General features: G+C 48.0%; 1 protein-coding gene across 1 annotated transcript in view; it reads left to right on the top strand.

Annotated features, from left to right (window-relative positions):
* The window catches only part of TTC23 (tetratricopeptide repeat domain 23), a 68,974-nt gene that overhangs the window by 28,779 nt on the left and 19,996 nt on the right, over positions 1 to 20,199 (top strand). The window contains exon 6 of the mRNA XM_040969286.1: positions 14,519 to 14,624. Coding sequence (XP_040825220.1) covers positions 14,519 to 14,624 — 106 coding nt within the window. The remainder of the gene's footprint in view (positions 1 to 14,518; positions 14,625 to 20,199) is intronic.

Genomic DNA, 20,199 nt, shown 5'->3' with positions numbered 1-20,199 from the left:
GGCAGGGAGCTGGAAGGGAAGCAGGGCTGCCGGGATTAGAACCGGCTCCCATATGGGATCCCGGGCGTGCAAGGCGAGGACCTTAACCACTGGGCCACCACACCGGGGCCTGCATATCTTTTTTATACACTCATTGGACACTTAGGTATCTTTTTTTATTTAACATTTTATCTTGTTTTATGATATAGTTTCATAGATTCTGCGGTTGTCCAGTCCCTTCCCCAAAGTCCCTCCCCCAATTTAGGTATATTCATTGGAGAAATATTTATTTAAATCCTTCACCCATTAAAGCTGTTAGAAACTTTTATTTGAGAGGTAGAGAGACACGAGAGAATGGCAAGAAGAGAGAGAATCTAGAGAGGTCGCACCACCTGTGTACTCCGTGAGTATCTGCTACAGTGGCAGGGGCCCAGGAGCTCAGTCTAAGCCTTCCACTTGGGCGAGACATACGGTCACTTGAGCTGTGCCCACTGCCTCCAGGGTCTATGTTGGCTGAATCGCTTGAGCTGTGCCCACCACCCCCAGGGTCTATGTTGGCTGGATGTGGAGCCCGTGCCCACCGCCTCCAGGGTCTGTTGGCTGGAGGTGGAGCCCATGCCTACCGCCCCCAGGGTCTATGTTGGCTGGATCGCTTGAGCAGTGCCCACCACCCCCAGGGTCTGTTGGCTGGACGTGGAGCCCGTGCCTACTGCCTCCAGGGTCTATGTTGGCTGGATGTGGAGCCCGTGCCTACCGCCCCCAGGGTCCATGTTGGCTGGACGTGGAGCCCGTGCCTACCGCCCCCAGGGTCTATGTTGGCTGGATTGCTTGAGCCGTGCCCACCGCCCCCAGGGTCTAGGTTGGCTGGACGTGGAGCCCGTGCCTACCGCCCCCAGGGTCTATGTTGGCTGGACGTGGAGCCCGTGCCTACCGCCCCCAGGGTCTGTGTTGGCTGGATCGCTTGAGCCGTGCCCACTGCCTCCAGGGTCTATGTTGGCTGGACGTGGAGCCCGTGCCTACCGCCCCCAGGGTCTATGTTGGCTGGATCACTTGAGCAGTGCCTACTGCCTCCAGGGTCTATGTTGGCTGGACGTGGAGCCCGTGCCTACTGCCTCCAGGGTCTGTGTTGGCTGGACGTGGTGCCCGTGCCCACCGCCTCCAGGGTCTGTGTTGGCTGGACGTGGAGCCCGTGCCTACCGCCTCCAGGGTCTGTGTTGGCTGGATATGGAGCCCAGGCACAGGTTGTTGTTGTGGCTGTTTTTATGGTTGGCCTATATGAGTTCTGCCTTCTGGACACTGGCTACTAACCTCATAGCACATGTATGATTTGTAAATATTTTCTCCCAATGGGCGATTGTCTTTTTCCTTTTTTGTTAATGATCTTTGAAATGTAGAATTTTAAAATTCTGATTAAGGCCAGTTTGTCTAGCTTGCTCATGTCGGGCTCTTATATTAGGCCTTTGGTAATTTTGAGTTAATTTTTTGTGTGGTATAAAAGAAGGGGTCTAAGTTGTCTAAAGCACTATTTATTGAAAACCTTGTGGGTTTTTTCGTTTGTTTTTATTATTTTTTTTTTTTTGCTATTGAATTATCTTTGCACCCTTGTCAGAATCAGTTGACCATAAATATGAGAGTTGGTTTCCAGACTCTCAATTCTGTCCCCTTAATCTACATGTTTGCCTTCCTGCCAGTATCACATTATCTCAATTCCTGTGGTTTTTTTTTATAGTAAGTTTTGAAATAAGTAGTGTGAATTTTCAAATTGGGAAGTAGTAACAGTTCTATTAATGCTTTCAATTTATGAACATGAGCTATTTCCTATTTCTTTAGGTCATATTTCTTTCAACCATGCCTTTTAGTTAGTTCTTAAAGTGCAGGTTTTATACTGTTTATCAAATTTATTCCAGAGCAGTTTGTTCTTTTTGATGATAATATAGATAGAGGTGTTTTCTAATTTCTGGTTGTTTATTACTAGTATATGACAATGCAAATCATTTTTGCATGTCTGTCTGTGTCCTGCACCCTTACTGGAGTCGTTCATGAGTACCATTTTCTTTTGCAGTGCAGTATTTTTTTTTAAGATTTTTTATTTTTGTTTATTTTAAAAATTTTTTGTTGGAAAGGCAGATATACAGAGAGAAGGAGAGACAGAGAGGAAGATCTGTTGATTCACTCTCCAAGTGACTGCAATGGCCAGAACTGAGCTGATCCAAAGCCAGGAGCCTGGAACCTCTTCCAGGTCTCCCATACAGACACCGGATCCCAAGGCTTTCTCAGACCACAAGCAGGGAGCTGGATAGAAAGTGGGACCACCGAGATTAGAACCAACGCTCATATGGGATCCCGGCACGTGCAAGATGAAGACTTTAGCTGCTAGGTAACTGCACAGGGCCCACACTGCAGTGTTCTTTTTTTAAAATTTATTTTTTGTTTTTTTTATATATTTATTTTTTGTTTTCTATTTTTTTTTTAGTGCAATGTTCTTAACATGTTCACATTTTTAGCCTTTCCTTCTATTGCATTTGGAGTTTGAACCTAAATTAGGAGGAGTTTCCTTATAAAATGTGACAGACAACTCTTATTTATGCTTGAAGGGTAAAAAAGATTAGAGCGTATTTTAAAATAATTCCAAATCATTACTAAGGAACTACCTTGGTGAAATGAAACCACATTGGCTTTGACGTCAGACTCACTGCCAGGGTGTTTAATTACAGGCAAGTAATTTAGCCCATCCAAAAAAGACAGAGAAGAAAAAGTCTACAGGAAATCTTACCCACGTGACAGAGACACTCAAAGATTCGGAAGGGAAGTGCGCTGTGAACTATGAGGCCTGCCGCCAGTGTAAGCTACTTTTATTTATTACCAACGATATTAAAAGTTTGTCAACCCTCTCCTTTTCTTTAGATTAACCTAAGAGACAGAAAGGTACAGCGTGGCCACAGTTCTCCAGGGAACCCACAGCTAGAGGGCATTTATTAAGTTGGCAAAAAGAGGTTGTTGTCCCCCCTGTTTTTCACTCTTCATTCCTTTGGAATGAGAGAAACACCCACAGAGAAAAGACCTTTTATTTTCTCTTGTGTGCAGAAAAAAAAAAAAATTCCAGAGTATTTTAGGAACTAACCTTTTAAAATGGAGAAAAACAAGCCGGAGTCTTGCAGAGCCAGCACACAGCGAGGCCGTGGTGCCAGGGCCTGAGGCAGGAGCCGCCAGGCACCCCGCTCTGGCCCTCGGGCACTGCGTGGGGTCCATGGGAAAACCTTGCAAAGGTCCTATGCCAACCTCTGGCCAGAAAGCCTCAAAAGCAAGGCCCCAGGGTTCCGTTTCTGTGAGTGAAAGTTGATTGACTGAGTTATGTTTTCCAGGGCTAGACGCTAGCAGTGTGATTACTCATCTACAAATCTGACATTCAAATTATATGTCTCTCTCTCCAGTTTTCAGGGCGGTCCTGTCATGAGTAGTTCCCACATTTAGGGAATTTTGACTTGAGAAGGAGAGTGAAATCATTGGATTCATCAGTTGTTCCATTAAAAAGCTTTGGGCTCAGAAAATCTAGCCTTGAGTCCACACCCCCGTGTCTCCTGGCAAGTGCAGGGTACCCAGCCGCTGGCGGTGATTCTGGTCGGCTCTCATTATTTGCTGTGTATCTGCTATGACATGCAACTTACCATAAATAATCAGAGTAAGGATAGTTTTAATAAAAAAAAAAAATCTCTGACAGTATTAGCCTTTTTGTTTAACATTAGAAAAAATGTAGAATGCAATTATGATTTTACTCACTATGAAGATTAAGACTGAGGTAAATCCAGGAACCATAAAAGGGATCGTTGATGTTTCTTTTTAAAGTAACAACCTTTCATAAAAGTGACATGGTTTTCTTTTTTTGAACTATTTTATTTGTTTTAAAGGCAATGTTACAGAGTGGGGGGTGGGAGAGCAGGAAGAAGGGGTGGGTATGGGGGGCGGGGTGTCTTCCTTCCGCTGCTCAGCTGCTCAACTCCCCTAATAGTTACAATGGCGCAAGCTAGGCCAGGCTGAAGCCAGAAGCCAGGAACTTCATCCTGGTATCCCGTGTGGACTAAAGGGGCCCAGTGACCTGGCTTATCCTCCACTGCCTCGCTAGAAGCATTAGCAAGGAGCTGGATCAAAAGTGGGCCAGCCTAGCACTCAATCCTGTCCCCATATGGGATGCCACCATATCAGGCAGTGGCTTCACTCAGTATGCCACAAAGCTGGCCTCAATATATTCTTTTAAAAAAAAACAATCATGCCATTCAGAGACAAAGAAATGAGCCAGAGGTCAGCCCAGACTTCCTGACCCTGGCTGAAGATTGTGTTCTATGTACACAGAGAGGTAAAAATAAGTAGACTGAAAGAAGCAAAGTAGGAACAAGTGACAAATTTGGCAGCACAGAAATGAAAATTCACTCTGTGACAATATACGGTTCAAAATGCAAATGTCAAAGGGGAAAACAGACTTGTTCACAAAAGCTCTATGAAAGAAGGCAACTCAGCAGAAACGCAGGACAAAAGATGGGAACGGTTTTCAGAAAAGGAAGCACCAATGGCCAATAACCCTATAAAAACAACCCTCAGCCTCATTTGTGATTAAAGCAACGTAATTTAGCTGTCTGACCACTGTGCCTGGAACAGGGAGTGGGTCGGGGAAGGTGAAGCTGAGGAGGGCCGGGCCAGAGTGTCTGCGTGTGACTGCGTGTGATTGTGTATGTGACTGTGTGTGTGTGTGTGTGACTGAGTGTGGCTATGTGTGTCTGTGTGACTGTGCTGTGTGTCCCTGTGTGTCTGTGCTGTGTTCCTGTGTGTCCCTGTGTGTGACTGACTGTGTGACTGTGCTGTGTCCCTGTGTGGAATGACACCCTAGACAACGCCCCTGGAGATTAGCTATAAGGACCAGACTGGGAATTGGGAGGAAGAGACAGTGGGGCATGGATACAAGAGACAGTATTTTAAATTTCAATTGTCTAATTTCCTACCTCTTAAAACTTAAAGTTTACAAATGCAGATATTACTCTGCCTTAAAAAAAATCTGTTAAATTTTAAGAAAGTGCGTTCTTGCTGTGAAGAGAAGAAAATGTAATCCCCTGGCAGCTCCCTTCCGTTGCTGACCCTAGCAGAGAGCAGGGCTTCTGCTTCCCGGCCCTTTGGAGGAGCCAACAGCAGCAGCTGGAGAACTGCCACTGACTCCTTCCTCTGGCTATTAAAAGAAGCCAGCTTAGTCCAGGGAACTCAGCTTTCCAGTGACCTCTGCCCCCAGTGACTCCCCCATTCATCTAATCCCTCCCACCCAAGGGATTCTCAGTTCCATCTTTCCTAGCCCAGGGCTCTCCAGGTGCCCCAGACCCCCATGCTGGGGTGCTGGGGGTGGAAGTCGGGGGGAAAGATTTCCCTGCTGGACATAGGTGGGAGAGAAAGGGAAGCTGCAATCTTGGGCTGTCACCGTATGCTGGCTTGCGTAAGGGCCTCGGGTGCAAACCGGAGGGTGGCCTGGCCAGCCTGGGCAGGGCCGAGAGGGAAAGCCACGCAGCAACCCGGCTGAGCAGTTGTTAGTGAAGCATAGTAACTCACACCTGCCAGTGGATTCACACAAGCTCAGTGACCTTGAGCTTCCAGCAGAGGAAGGCACAACTCCACCAAAGCAGAAAACTCTTCAGTATCACACCACACACTGTATGTTGCTTTCTGGCCCTCTGTGGCATCCTTCTAAAGTTTTCAGTAACTTCCTGGGCATTCCCACATCGATAGCTCCCTCTCCCGTGCTCCCAGACATTCTGTTCCAATTCTGGGCAAAGTGTACGTATTTAGCAACCCTCTTCCTTACCTTGACCAGAACGTCATCTCCCCGTAACGTCTGCCCTCACAATAACCAGGCGTTGGGCTGCAGAAACATGCAATGTGGAATTACAGGCTCTAGACTGAATCGCTTCTACCCAGACCTGGCAAGTGACCTTCGGCCAGCTGCTCAGCCTCCCGGAGGCCACTTCCCCACCTCTAACTGGGGCTGTGGCCTCATTCTCGCTGGTTGTTGAGAGGTAAAGCCAGCTAGTGAATGACATGTACTGAGCACCACATCTGGCAAAAGCAAACGTTTGGTGTTGTCTCTCTCCCTGGTGCCAGGCTGCAGCTTTACCAGGAGATCCTGGGTATTGATTACCAAGCTGAAGCCTCGGGTTGCATTCCTGTCGCATCTCTGGGGTGAATGTAGACAGTGTAAGCCCACTGACCTACCTTACGTGGCTCATGTGCTTCTCTCCCCCGCTGTAGGGGAGGTGTCCCTCGGTAGTCCCCAGGACTGGAATTCCACACACAGACCCCTTCCAGGGCGCCGAGTTGGGTTTCAGATGACGCCACCCTTATCCTTTTGAGATGTGATCGGCTTTCCCTTCAAGAAACATTGAACATTTTACATGTCTGCTAGATGAGAGTTAGTCACATGTTTGTTAGCAGCTGGAACAGAGCTGAGGATCCAATGATCTCCCCCGGAAATGCACACACACAGAACCCAGAAGGGAGCAGCTGCTCTGGGCCTTGGCATGGGTGGACAGAATCCTTCTGCAGAATGACCATGTTTAGTGAAGAATGAGAAAAGTTCTTTTGTGTTGTCTAACCCAATCCAACATGGCAAGCAACCTAACAGATTTGGGGAGACTAAATATTCCCCTCAGCTCCAAGAAGCCAACTGATAGCACATAACCATTATATATTGAAAATAATAAGGGCTGCTCGGGAAAGCTGGGGTCCCAGGGAGATGGGTGAACACCGAGGAAGAAGGTGACTGCCATCAAGCTGTAGATCCCCAGCTCCTGCGGAAAGCCAGGAGAAGCAAGCAGAGTGCTGGGACTGCCCTGCACTGTGGTTCTGGTTCTCTGCTCACAGATGCATGGAGCAGGTCTATACGCAACGCAACCACGTAAGCAAAGTCTTATTCCAAAACTGAGCAGTGAGATGGGCAAGATTGTGTGATGTACACTGTGTCAGCTTTTGTTCTTAGAATGTGGAAAGTAAGGGGAGGGTACATTCGTTAAAGTTGCAGCTCCCTGGAGGTTCTTATGTGACAGAAGTACGGAGCAGGTGGGTGGGCAGCCAGGCAGGCCCATGCGCTTCAGTGAAAACTGCCTCACTCTCACCTTCTGTGTGTGTTAGAGAACCACGGAAACTCTTACCTGGAATAAAGAAAAAGAAACTGGAAGATCAATGGTGCCATGGTGTTTGCATCCTTTTGCAAGTTATATTCTGCTCAGTGGCATGGTTTTGAAATACAACCATGCTAATATGTGTAACTGGAGTACAATCATTGTGTGAATAAACTACAATCTGTTCCCCTGCTATTGGATATTTTAGGTGGTCCTCTGCATCTTGCCAAGGACATTTTAAATGTTTATTTATATATTTGAGAGGCATAATTACAAAGAGAGGGAGACATAGAGAGATCTTCCATCGACTACTTCATTCCCCAAATGACTAAGAAAAACTGAAGCCAGGAGCCAGGAGCTACATTTGGGACTCTCATATTAATATCACTGGCCCAGGTACCTGGGCCATCATGTGCTGCTTCCCCAGGCACATTAGCAAGGAGCTGTGTTAGAAGTAGAGCTGTTGGGACATGAACCAGTACCCATATGAGATGTTGCTATTGCAGGTGGTAGCTTAATCTGATATGCCACAATACCTTACCAAAGGCATTGTAATACAGACAGTGGCCTGGTCACAAGAAGGGAAGGATCATCCTTGAGGGCAGGTGGCTAGTAAGCATGTGGGGGGCAGTGGGTCACAGGCCTAGCAGCTGCATGGATATGTGAGCGGGAGAACCCAGCAGTAATGGTAAGGGCCCGGAGTGTGACTGGAGCCCTGGGAGCCTGAGCAGAGAGAGCCAAGATGAGTCCCTTGGAAGTCTGTGGGGCCAAGGTGCTGGCTGGCCACTGCTTGGTATTCTAGGGAGCTGCTTCTACTCCACCTGACAACCTTCCAAGCCCTGCCCTGCTCTCCTGGGGCTGACCTTGAAGTCCTGGGTCAGTGCTCTTGGCCTGTGACTGAGAGGCACCCAGAAGAGCATGGCGAACAGTGGTTCCTCCCTGAGGTCTCTGCAGGTGGGCTGCACCTGTGGTGAGAGCCAGGGTCCCTCCTGGCAGTTCCCATTGAGTGACAGCCAGTGGCACTCCCTTGCTCCCCCAGCGGTCCTCCACTTCAACGGATGGGGTGGCCCCATGTGAAGAAGTATTTATTGGCTCCTTTCCTCTGTTGACCTGTTTATGTTCACAGGTCTTTCTTGGATGGTAGCACAGAAATGAGTGAAGATGACTGTGGGAAGGTAGAGCAGAGCAGTGAACCAGGATCTTGACTCATGGTACAACATGAGCTGGGATCTACGTAAAATGAAGCTGTCCCATGCTTTCTCATTCATCCATGAGCCCCTTTAAAAACCCTGGCCTCATCATTTTGTATATGAATTCCAACGGTAACACTGGCTTATGGAAAGCAGCTAAGAATGAAAATACATTGAATCAAATACGACTGAGTTAAACTGAACTGGATTGAACTGTGTTTTAGTCAATACACAAGATAGTAACTTTATACAGTTTCAAACATCATGAGTATCCCTTTCCTCCAGTTTTGAAAGCTTCATCCAAAGAACATTATAGATTAGATCAGGGATTGAGTTTCTGGAATGAATAATAGGTGTTTGCTTATACAGGATTAGCCTCTCACACAGACAAAATGTTGAGGTCATGAAAACTGGGTGGTTGGATTTGGATCCCTTTAAACTTTCTTTCCTCTTTTTTATTCTATTTTTTATTATTATGATTTTATGATACAGTTTAATAGGTGCTAGAATTTTGCTTTCCCCTCCCCAAGTCACCTCCCCCTGTCACTGAGTTCCCCTATATTATTATTATTATTATATAGTTCTTCATAGACCATCATATGTCCATCATTGCGGGCATGGACAATGACAGAGTCCAGCATACTATTGTCAAGATATAGTCAGCAGTTTCATTGGGAGTCCATCTTTATCTGGAAGTGGAGATGCATACTGCATTGTATCCTCACATCTGGATATGATAGTCTCCATTAAACAGTTACTATACATCCCCTTAAATGAAAAGCCACAATACAAAATCAACAACAAGAAGAAAAATAGAATTTACAATGCCATGAAGTTAAATGACATACTACTGAATGACTGATGTGTCGCTGAAGAAATGAAAAAGAAAATCAAGAAACTTCTTGAAAATAATGCTACTGTATGATCTATGAGTCAGTGAAGAATTTAATGAGAAAGTTTTGAAGAGATGAAACTAAAGAAGTCAAAAAACATCAAAATCCATGAGATATAGTTTTCACTGATCTTTGTTGGTGAAATATGTCTCCTGCAGACAAATAGATGGATTTTGTTTTTTAAATCTAGTCTCTAATCTATCATGTCTCATTGATGAGTTTAATCCATTTATATTCAGGGTTAATATGAATGGGTGGTACTTTGGTTCTGACATTTCAGCAATGGGTTGTTAATGGCTTTATTCTTCTGTTGTCATTTTACTAGGATATTCTTCACATTTGCCTTTGGTGTGGGTGGGTGCTATTCCTTTTCTCTGTCAAGAGAACATCTTTAAGTATCTTTGTAGGGCATGTTTGGAAGAGGCATATTCTTTTAACTTTTTTTTTTACTGTGGAAAAATTTTATTTCATTTTCAAAAACAAAGGAAAGCTTTGCTGGGTATGTTATCCTAGGCCAACAATTTTTTGCTTTTAGAATCTGGCCATTCTCTTCTGGCCTGTAAAATATCCTTTGAGAGGTTCTTGTAAATTTAATTGGCATTCCTTTATATGTCAATTGATTTTTTTTTTCCATGTGAACATTTAAGGATCTTATGCTTGATTGAAGAGAGCTTAATTATCATGTGTTGTGGTAAAGCTCACTTTTAGTCAACCCTGTTGGGAGCTTTGTGCCTCTCCTGGATGTTGTTTTCCAATTCTTTCTCCAGATTAGGGAAGTTTTCTTTTAATATTTCATTAAATGCATTTGTAAGCCCAGCTTCTCTTTCTGTATCTTCTGGAACTCCCATAACTCTTATATTTGGCCTTGTAATAGTGTCTTTCAGTTCTTGAATACTTTCTTTTACCTTGAGCCAGCTCTGCTTCCAGCTTTGTGTTTGTTTTCTCCTGGTGATAGGAAATATCTTCCAATTCTGATTCTTCTGCTTCCTTCATTCTGTTTTAGAGACTCTCCACCATACTTTTAATTTGCTGTACTGTATTCTTCATGTCTAATATATCAGCTTTCATTTGATTCATTTCCTATATGACATATTCCTTAAATTCTGTGAACTCTCATTGTTGAAATGAAGCTTTATAACAAGTGTTTTGAATTCTGTTTCCCGCATTTTCTCGATGTCTTCCTCAGTGAACTCTGAGGTTGGCAAAGGCCTTTGCTCCTTTGCGGGGAAATCTTCAGTAATGTTTATTGTGGCTTTGTCTCTTTTGCTCTTGCTCGTTGTGCTTCTGTTTTTAGCAGGCTCTTCTCCTTGGGGCAGGTTTCTAAGCTGTGTGTCTACAATTCAATTTTACTTATTGTGATTGGTACATAGTTCTTTGTTTGCAGTCACTTGTGCCACTGCCTCCAGTGAGTTCCAGGTCTGGGTTTTTATATTAGATTTGCATCATGGTCTGTGTAGCCCCAGCTCCTGGCTCACCATTCTCCACCTCCATTGATACTGTGCTGAGGCTGCACTGTTGTCTGTACAACCTTTCTCCCACTTCTAGATTGAGCAGATCCCAGGATTAGGGAGACACCAGGTGTCCTATATAGCTAGGTTGTTGGTGGCGCTGATCTTCACGGAACCTGTTGGCCTTTGGGTCTGAGGACCGCACAGATCTATTTTGACCCGTATGATGCCATAGTGATATTATTTTCCTGTGGGATCCGTGCAATGCACTGAGCTCAGTGAGTTCACTCCCAGCTCAGCGTACACACAGCTCACTGTTGTCTCTGCTGTCTTAACACCTTCACCACACTGTACAAAATGATGCTTGATGCAGCACTATTAGAGTTCTTGATCCGCAGGCTGTCAGGTCTGAGAGCTACCTAGACCTGTCTTGGGTGGAACCTGTAGGATGCCATCCTGTTGCAGTTTGCTGAGCCAGAAATGAGTTCATTCCCAGCTCAGTGCATGCTCAGTCCTGTCCCATAGCCTTTTTCTCTCTAGACAAAATGGCACCCAATTTGGCTCTAAGGGGTGGACTAGGCTGTGAAATGTGCCTTGTTCCTGAACCTCCTGTTTGGGACCTGCCGCTCTGTCTCTGCTCCTGGTCAAATCAAACAAACCAGCAGGACTGGGATTTCTTCATTTGAGTTCACCTGCAGAACTCCAGGTAAACGTCCCTTCCCACCTCGTTGCTGGTGGAGTTCAGATCGCCTTTCGCTGAATGCTGCTGGGGTGTTGGTCACTGCAACACCACACCATTGTGTCCACTGCTTTTCTGTGTCTGTCAGTCCCCAGATGCCCTTCTGCTGTCTTTCTGTCCTTTCCTATTTCCTGGAATGAGCCCTCTTTGCTTCACACTGGGTAATGTTTCTGAGTCTGTTTAAACATGTCCTTACCCTATTCTGTCATCTTAATTCTCTCTCTTTAAGGTTTCAGTGCCTATTTTCCTGATATTATGAACATTTTTGTTGTTGGGAAAACTTTTGCAAAAAGCAGTTTGTACTATGTGCCCTAATTAAGTATGTAAAGATCATCAAAATAATAATAATAATAATAAGCAATTTACAGCATCTCCAGAACATGTAATTATTCATTTGAGCACATATCTGTGACATTTCCTTGGATTGTAACATTGAACAACAGTGAAATGTAAAGTCTTTTTTGAATTTAAGTCTAAACAATCTAAACCATGACTGATTCAGTCTTTGTAACAACTTGAGGTAAAACGCTGACATCACAGTGTTCTAAAATAATGCATTCTTGAGACAGTTAACCCTGGGGAAAACGCAGAATACTCAGGACTAAATTTCATCTGTTCTTGCTCTCCCTCTGTCTAGAGGGGGACAATGTTTCCTGCCTTATTTTTTCCCTGCAAACATTATACATGTGAAAATTTGACCCGATCCCTGACTCCTGTTGTCTGTACATATGTGAGGCTGCCATTCAGGTTCTAAGCATTTGAAAAGATTTCAAATAAAAGCTTAGGTTGACTAGTTTGGAGCTTGCCAAAATCACTTTCGTTGTTGCTGCTGAAAGACAGATTTATGGACAGAAAGAGGGACAGAGAGAAAGATCTTCGCATCCACTGGTTTACTCCCCACATAGCCGCAATGGCTAGAGCTGAGCTGATCCAAAGCCAGGAGACAGGAAACCCTTCTAGGTCTCCATTGTGTATGCAGGATCCCAAGGACTTCCCCCATCCTTGGCTGCTTTTCTAGGCCACAAGCAAGGAGCTAGATCAGAAGTGGAGCAGCCAGGACTAGAACTGGTGCCCATATGGGATGCAGGCACCGGCATGTGGAGAATTGGCCTACTAAACCACTGCAGCAGCCCCCAAAATTACTTTTAAATTTTTTTCTATGCTATAAAGCAAAAATAAAATAAAATAAAATAAAAAAGTAGTAGCTTTAAGGAAGAGGCTGTTATCACTTGTGAATAAGAAATTCTGAGGGACCCAACACAGCAATGAAAATATTACTCAAGATCATGTTTCAGGGGCTGGTGTTGTGATGCAGTTGATTTTCATGTGGGGGTCAACTTGAATCTTGGTGCTCCACATCCAATCCAGCTTCTTACTGATGCACCTGGGAGTGCAGGAAAAGATGGCCCAACAACTCACCTGGGAGGCCCCGATGGAGTTCCCGGCTTCTCCTGGCTTCAGCCTGACCCAGCCACCGCTGTTGCAACCATTTGGAGAGTGAACCAGTGGGTAAAAGACCTCTCTCTCTCTCTTTCCTCCTTTCCCCCTCCTTCTGTAATGCTGCCTTTAAAATCATGATTCAGATTAGTCTAGGGCTAATAGCACAGATTTGAATCAGTGACATGTGAGCTGACAGTCTAGAGTCAAAGATGATCCCTCCACCCTAAGGACAATCTCAGAATGCGTCCAGCTGGTCATCGGAGGAGCAAACTACACTTGGTGCTGGCCAGAACACTGCACCAGCTCCCTGGGTTCCTCAGAGCTCCCGGGCTGGACCACTGTGCTGCCTTCCAGGGGCTGGGGGCAGGGCATGGTGGAGAAAGCACAACTTGGAACAGCAGTGTCAAGGTGAAAGCCCTGTCCCCATCTCTTCCTAGCTGTGTGATATCTGGGCAAGTCACCTAGCCCGTAGTGTCAGGGTTCTCACTTAAAAACTGAAGACCATATATAATTATGAGGAAGATTAAAAGTAATTTTACAAGCAAAAAAAAAAAAGTGCAGCTTAAATCTTAGTTAATGCCTATACTGGCCAGACTTATGTTTTCTTCTTTTAAACTCTTGATATTTTAGTGTTTCTGTCATCTTTCAATGATTAGATAGGAAGACTTCCTATGGCTTCACATTAGAGTACTGTGTTAACTTCTTTTTATTTATCTTCCTGTACCGCCACATGTGTAGCTACATTCCTCTTGTTGCCATGTTCCATCTGGCCAATGAAAGCATGTTACTAAGATTTAGTTATTTACTTGAAAGTCAGAGTTAGAGAGAGATGTTTTATTCACTGGTTTACTCCATAAATGAGAGCAACAGGCAGGGCTGGGCCAGGTCAAAGCCAGGAGCTAGCAGCCTCTTCTGGGCCTCCCTCTTGGGTACAGAGTCCCAAGTAGCTGGGCCATCCTCTGCTGCTCTCCCGGGCACATTAACGGGGAGCTGGATCGGAAGTGGAGCAGCTGGGACTCAAACCAGCATCCGTATGGGATGGCAGCACTGCAGATGGCATCGTAACGTATTGTATCACACCACTGGCCCCAATAATACTATTTTGTAAACTTCAGATGTTGATGGGAACGATGTTATGTTGTTTTTTTTAACTTGAAATGTGTTTTGGAGTTTTTTGGGGGGAGGATTATTGTTCTGTTTATAGAATCACAGTGTTTGTTGGTTTGATAGAATGTTTTAATGGACTTTATTTGCAAGATCCTGAGCTGTGCCTGGGAAACCCCTGTGGTGATTGACAGAGACCAAGCAGGTGACCTGGTGGCTTAGGCTCTGCAGTTCTTGGGTTGGAGCTGCTGACACCATGGGTCAGTCCCACCTTTTGGACTGACCAGTGACATCAACACTCTTACTGACCTGGTGGCTCCTTAGGACTTCCTCCTGCTAGCTGACTCCAAGGATCCTGGACTAGGAGATGGCTTGCTTCTGGGTGGGCCCTGGCTGTTGCATCAGTCATCAAGCTTCAGCCTCTAGTGTCTCCTACCCAACTCATTGCTACGAAAAGCAAGCTCTCATTAATGATTTCTTCCCTGGGAGGTGCCATGTCTTTCTGCAAAGGCACTGAGTTAGTGCCCAATTGCTGCCACCAAGCCTGTAAACACCATGTCTCTCCTTGTGGCAACAGGCACATCTCATCGTCCTGGGTGAAGACCTCCCTCAAGAGGAAACAGCCGACTCCGCGCACTTTGTCGCCCACGCTGCTGCTGCTTCCAAGAAGCCTGTGTTCCAAGGTGAGCAGTGGCCTCCTCCCCTCCAGTGCCTACACACCTGTGCCCCACACACCAGAGTGGGCCCGCGGGCCCTGCTGAGAGCCACCATCATCTGTGGCTGTGTGCTCTGCTGGCTTCTGCTCCTTCACCCCACCCCCTGCCTTCCTCTAACCTTTCACTGTCGAATAAGCTCGTCTCCATCTAAGCATAGCTATTCTCGGCCCGGGGAAATCTGGGCTGGGCTGGCAGGGAGATCTGCTCAGCTTGCAAAGGTGACTGTTTCAAGATTGTTGTGGGGCTACTGTGGCAACAGCTCTGGCCTCCAGCTGCCTGGATTCTACAGGGAGTTGCCATTTATGGCCACCACGTGCTGCCATGTCTCCTGCTTTCAAGGCAGATCCCAGAGATGTGGGGGTACGTTAACACACCACCAGGGTGCAGAGCTTCTGCCCGTTGTCTCCATTGAACACACACACTCCCATGACTTACTTTCCAGAATAGTTAGAAATTGAGCATAGTTCCCAAAGACATGAGGGCATTTCCCCAGATATCAGGTGACATTCCTTGTGGCAGAGGCACCGAATCCAGGCCTGTGAGGCTTGGGTGGGCTTGGAAAGCAGGAGTCAGGAGCAGGCAAGGAGGGCAGAAAGCAAGGGAGGGAAGGGACAACCTCAGTGACCAGGAGGACCCAGGGGCCCACAGGCCACCCCTGCAGACCTGATGGCGGGGGCGGTGTCCAGCCTCCTGTCTCTCCTGCCCCCTGCACCCCTTCTTCCTTTCTCCAGAGCTCAGAGAGCCTATTGAGGTCTGGAGGGGACCTGCCCACCAAGGGTAGAGGGAGCAGACAGGTGACCTGCCTCGCTAGAACATTCCATACACAACTTGTTTTCAAACCCTTCAGACACCCATGCATATGTATAATTTTTATATGTCAGTTGAAATATTTTTTTAATCTTTTTAAAAACACCTTGAAATAGTCAGCATTGTGCCAGTTTTTTGGTACCTAAAATTCCTTTGATAGAGGAACAGAATCTTCCATTCCACAGCTGTTAATAAAACACCTACAGTGCGTCCGCGCACTTGACAGCCAGCTCTTTCATAGCAGTGATCACAAACCTGAGGGTCAATAGGAACCAAGCAAGCAGCATGAGTCCAGCCAGCACAGGCGGTTGTTGGAAGCCAGTAGCAGCAATGGCAAATGTGATTATATGTGGCAGCTAGCTGTGGGGCTGTGGCATGACAGAGATTTTGCAGATAGGTGTGGACTGTGGCAAGGAGCAGACACCACCCCTGCTCTGCACCCCTGCACTCGCTCTGGCCACTGATGCCATGTGGAAAGGAGCCTTACATCAGCACGCTTTCCCAGGAGATGACAGAAACATGGCTTGTGGTGAAAGGTCTTAGCACCGTTACTAACCCCCATTCACAATTATCTACTGCTCTCAATGGGACAGGCTCAAGTAAGGGGGGATGTTTCACTTCCGACCGGGAAGCAGGCCCATACATGGGTGTTGGCTCCTCCCCGTGTTTGCTGGTGGCTTTTGAGTGAAGACAGCAGGACAGTCCTGAGCATGACAACCAGTGGGATGTGGGGGGCGGTCATGCTCCAAGCCAACAGGAGGCCAAGGCCAAGTGGCCATCTGTTTGCCCAGAGGGATCCTGGTTTCTTGCAGCTCTCTGGCCCTTGGTGCCCTTGCCTGTTGAAATGACAGCATGTACTGGGTGGGATCCACAAAAATTGTGCCCCGAAGTGTTTCTGACCAATGTATGTGGAGGTCTGTCCCTCTGCTGGGCATGGTTTCCCAAATCCAACATGGCACATACAGATGGCTTTGCTCTAAGCGTGGTGCCAACTGCCTCCCCTGTGCTCCAACCGTTTCACCTGTCTGGTGCGCATGTTCATGTGTGGGAGAGCCCCCTGGCCTCACCCAGAGGCTGAAGCTGATGTGGGCCAGGATGGCCATAGTACTAGCCTTCCACCTTTATAACTCAGGAATCATTGCAAGATGCATTCAGTTACCCCCCCCCCCTTTTTTTTTTGATGGAGAAACTGAGGGGCAATTTCCACAAGGAACCTCCAGCCAACAAGAGATAGATGTCTTGGCCAGACAGTTGTCCCGATAGGCTGTGTTATGCTGTGTTATGCTGTGTAAACAGTATAAGGTCTGGTACCACACCCATCCCATTTCCTACCTTTCCCTCCTCACTCAGGTCAGCCACAAGGGACAGCAAAGCAGCCCAGCAGGGAGGATGTTGGTTGGAATGCCAGTGGGGAGGGACCAGGACCCTGGAGCTCATGCCACTTTGCAGCTCCAGCCTGGGTACAAGTCTCTTCAGCAGCCCGGGGCATTTTCTAGGCAATGCACAAGTTATCCACTTAGTCAGAATTGAAACAAGGGAGGAACATAAAGGTAGGAGGATGTTAGGAAGGGTGTGGCCTCTGCTGGAAGCTTGGGCTACAGGCAGAGCTTCAGCAAGGACGTCGGCGGCATCAGGGAGTGCATCCTGTGTGCAAGTGCCAGCCTTTTCACAACAAACTGACCAGACTTTGTAACAACCCTTTAGGCGGGCTGTGAGCCCCCACAGCCAGCTCTGACTCTCAGGAGGACATGCCCAGAGAGGCGTCCAGCTCTGTGTGTTGCTCTGACCTGAAAGGACTTCACAATGCTCCTAGGCAGGCCTCCCGGGTATGCCACCAACCAACCAGGAAACACTTACATCCTCCATGACCTTAGTGCCATTGGGAAGTTTACTGAAGCGGGGAGGTTGGGCAGAAACACCATGGGATGGGAGTGGCTCAGAGGTGCTGACTGTCCAGCAGCACCATGAAGCCATGAAGCAGGTGCTCGCCCTGAGTGACCTCAAACAGGTGACTTCCAAGAGCCAGTCTTCCTCCTCTGTGAACAGAGTGTGAAAACCATCATCGGAATTCCCTTAGTGGCAAACCCAGGAAAGGGAAAGGCTAGGAAATGAGTCCGTCAGCCCAGCATGTTGAGATATAGACTTCGTTCTGGCTCTTTCCTGTCTGTGCATAAGCCTGCTGTGGGCAGAGGGTGTGTGGCCTTCTAGAAGCAGACATAAGGCAGGCACTACCTAGCCATGAACAGATGCCTTTCATGTCACTTCTCACATAGGCACAGCAGGCATGAGCCAACCCACTCACTGCCCCTCCAGCAGGGGCAAGAGAGATGGGGCTGTCAGGCACTTTTCCATCTGATAACCACAAGGAGACCAGAGCCTCTGCCCCCCACAGTGCTTGTCCACACTTGGAGTGAGAAGTCACGTCCAGATCCCAGGGGAATGAATCTGTATGTTGCACCAAGCAGGGCTCCATGGGCCCTGGAGCTGAGGTGGGCATGGTGTGAGGGGATGGCCCTCGACTCTGCAGTCCTGGGCTGGAAGTGTCTGGGCTGAGAGCAGAGGCGTTGCACAACAGCTTGGCTTTGTTTTATGGAAAGCAGAATCTCTGATGAGCAGTCTTGCCTTGGAGGCCTGTCGGAGACCCGCCCGCTAAATGCCCATTGAAGGCATTACTCTCCAGCAAATGCCGCTGGCCAAGGAGCAAGTGGCTCGGGCTCCAGGTTCGAGCAGGTCCCCTTTCTTGTGCCTTCCCTGCATTCCTCATGCAAACAAAACGGCCCCAGATGTCAGAGAGGATTGTGATGATTGATAAAGACTCCTAATCCAGGCCCCTGGAATGCCACTAACCTGTGCCTGGCCAGCCTCCCGGAGCAGCCATAGACAAACTTGGTATTAACAGCACTCCCAAACCAGCTCTGTGCTTGGGGCATTGGTCTCATGTTTATAACTCTTCTCTTCAAAGATATTAAAAATGAAACAGCCCGGAGCCAAGGACATTTCAGGATAAGCTTTTAAGAGGCCAGCTCAGCCTGCTGGGTGCAGGATACCTTGTTTGGAAGTGACCCCAACTGCGGCTTCCAGCAGTATTCTAGAGCACTTCAGGGTCCCATGAGACCTATGAAAGCTGACAGAAGGGGCTCTGCCTCACCAGGAACTGGAGGCGCAGAACCTGGGATGGCTGATGGATGCATTCCCAAGATGTAATTCCCCATGCACAAATTGGGGCAATTCCCCAGCTGCACTGGTCCCAGCCTTTGCCTGCAGTGGTCCACAGCAGACACGCCTCGCTCAGAGCTTTCCCTCGTTACCTCGGCTGTTCTTTGCTGACTTGTCCCAGGCTGGGCCCTACACCACCCTGCCACCTGCTCCCTGGGTCTGTGATCCTGGGTCTCCCTGGGCCTCATACGTCCCAGAGACAAGAAGTCACATGGCATACCCATGTACTGAGGTCCAACCACAGCCAGGTGACCGTCTCTTTCCACAGCCCTCCCCCAGCTGCCCTGCTACCTCCCTCACTCTGCCTCCACCCTGAGGTCTCCCCAGCAGGGCCTAGGGCACAGTCTTGTGGGTGCAAGGTGAGAGGAACCATGCCAGCCTTGCCCCTGCCCCATTTCCCTTCACTCTTCATTTCCCTTTCTTCCTCAGCCTACCCACGTTGCAGCCCTTGCTCAGGACCCATTTCTCAGTACAGAGCAGCCCACCAGCCTGAGCCTGGCCTGCCGCCCAACTCCCCAGGGCCTGTGGGCATCCATCCCTGCTTACATCCCACAGGGAGCATGTGAGAAGGGGAAGGCAGTGTGTAGTGCCCAAAAGGGGGGAAGAGGAGCCTCCATCTGTTTCCTCTAGCATTAGGAGGCTTCCTTCTTGGAAACTTCTGGAAATCACCAGAGTCATGACATCATGCTAAGAGTCCAGGTTCCTCAGCAAGTTAGAGGCAACACAAGGCCTGGAGTGGAGCCTTGGTACTGTGAACTGAGGGCACTGCAGATCAGAGAGGTGGTCCTGCCAGCCCTGGAGGATTTAGGGCAGTGCCCCAGAAGTGGCCTTTTCTCCCTCTGAACCTATGCTGTTGGCCTCGCTCCCTAGAGGACCGACTGGACTGGCACAGAAGTGCAGTGTCAATCCAGCTGTGCCCAGTGTCCACCTCCTCTTCTCTCTGAGAGCAAAGCCTGTGGCTGCAAGTGTGCGAGCTCTAATGGCCACCTGGACAAGGTTTGTGGCTTCTCCAAGAAGCCTGTGCTGTTGCCAGCCTCCTTGGCTCTCACAGGCTTCGAAGGCAGCTCGTGGGAATGTGTGACTACACCAAGACTAGCAGGTTCAGCAGCCATAGGGCCAAGGCTGCTGGGAGCCTAACCACTATGCAGGGTCCCACTGTGATGAGCTCCAAGGAGAGGAGGGGGAGATGGGCAGCCTGGTGGTGAGGCTGCTCAGGGCAAGCAGATTCAGTGTGTGGAGCCCCTTGCCAGGCTTCACCCAGTCTGCCGCTGACCTGCCCCTTGCTATCCTGATGCAAAACTGCTCCTGAGACAGTCCTGGGTTTCCTTATGTCACACACCAGGCAAGCAGAGCTCTGCAACACTCAGAAACCACGTCACAGCTCCCTAACCAAGCTGTCCTCCCTCAGGGGGTCTCCTCCCAGAACCCTGGAAGCCCCGTGGTGCAGAGAGAGCCGCATGTGGCCAGGGGCTTCCAGCACAACCTAAGTGGAATGTGTGTGTGTGTGTGTGTTTTCCAC

The sequence above is a fragment of the Ochotona curzoniae genome, unplaced genomic scaffold (assembly GCF_017591425.1).
Source record: "Ochotona curzoniae isolate NIBS_2020 unplaced genomic scaffold, NIBS_Ocur_1.0 scaffold_4701, whole genome shotgun sequence".
Classification (NCBI taxonomy): Eukaryota; Metazoa; Chordata; class Mammalia; order Lagomorpha; family Ochotonidae; genus Ochotona; species Ochotona curzoniae.
Note: the sequence above shows the minus strand (reverse complement) of the source record. Positions and strands in the feature narration are given on the sequence as shown.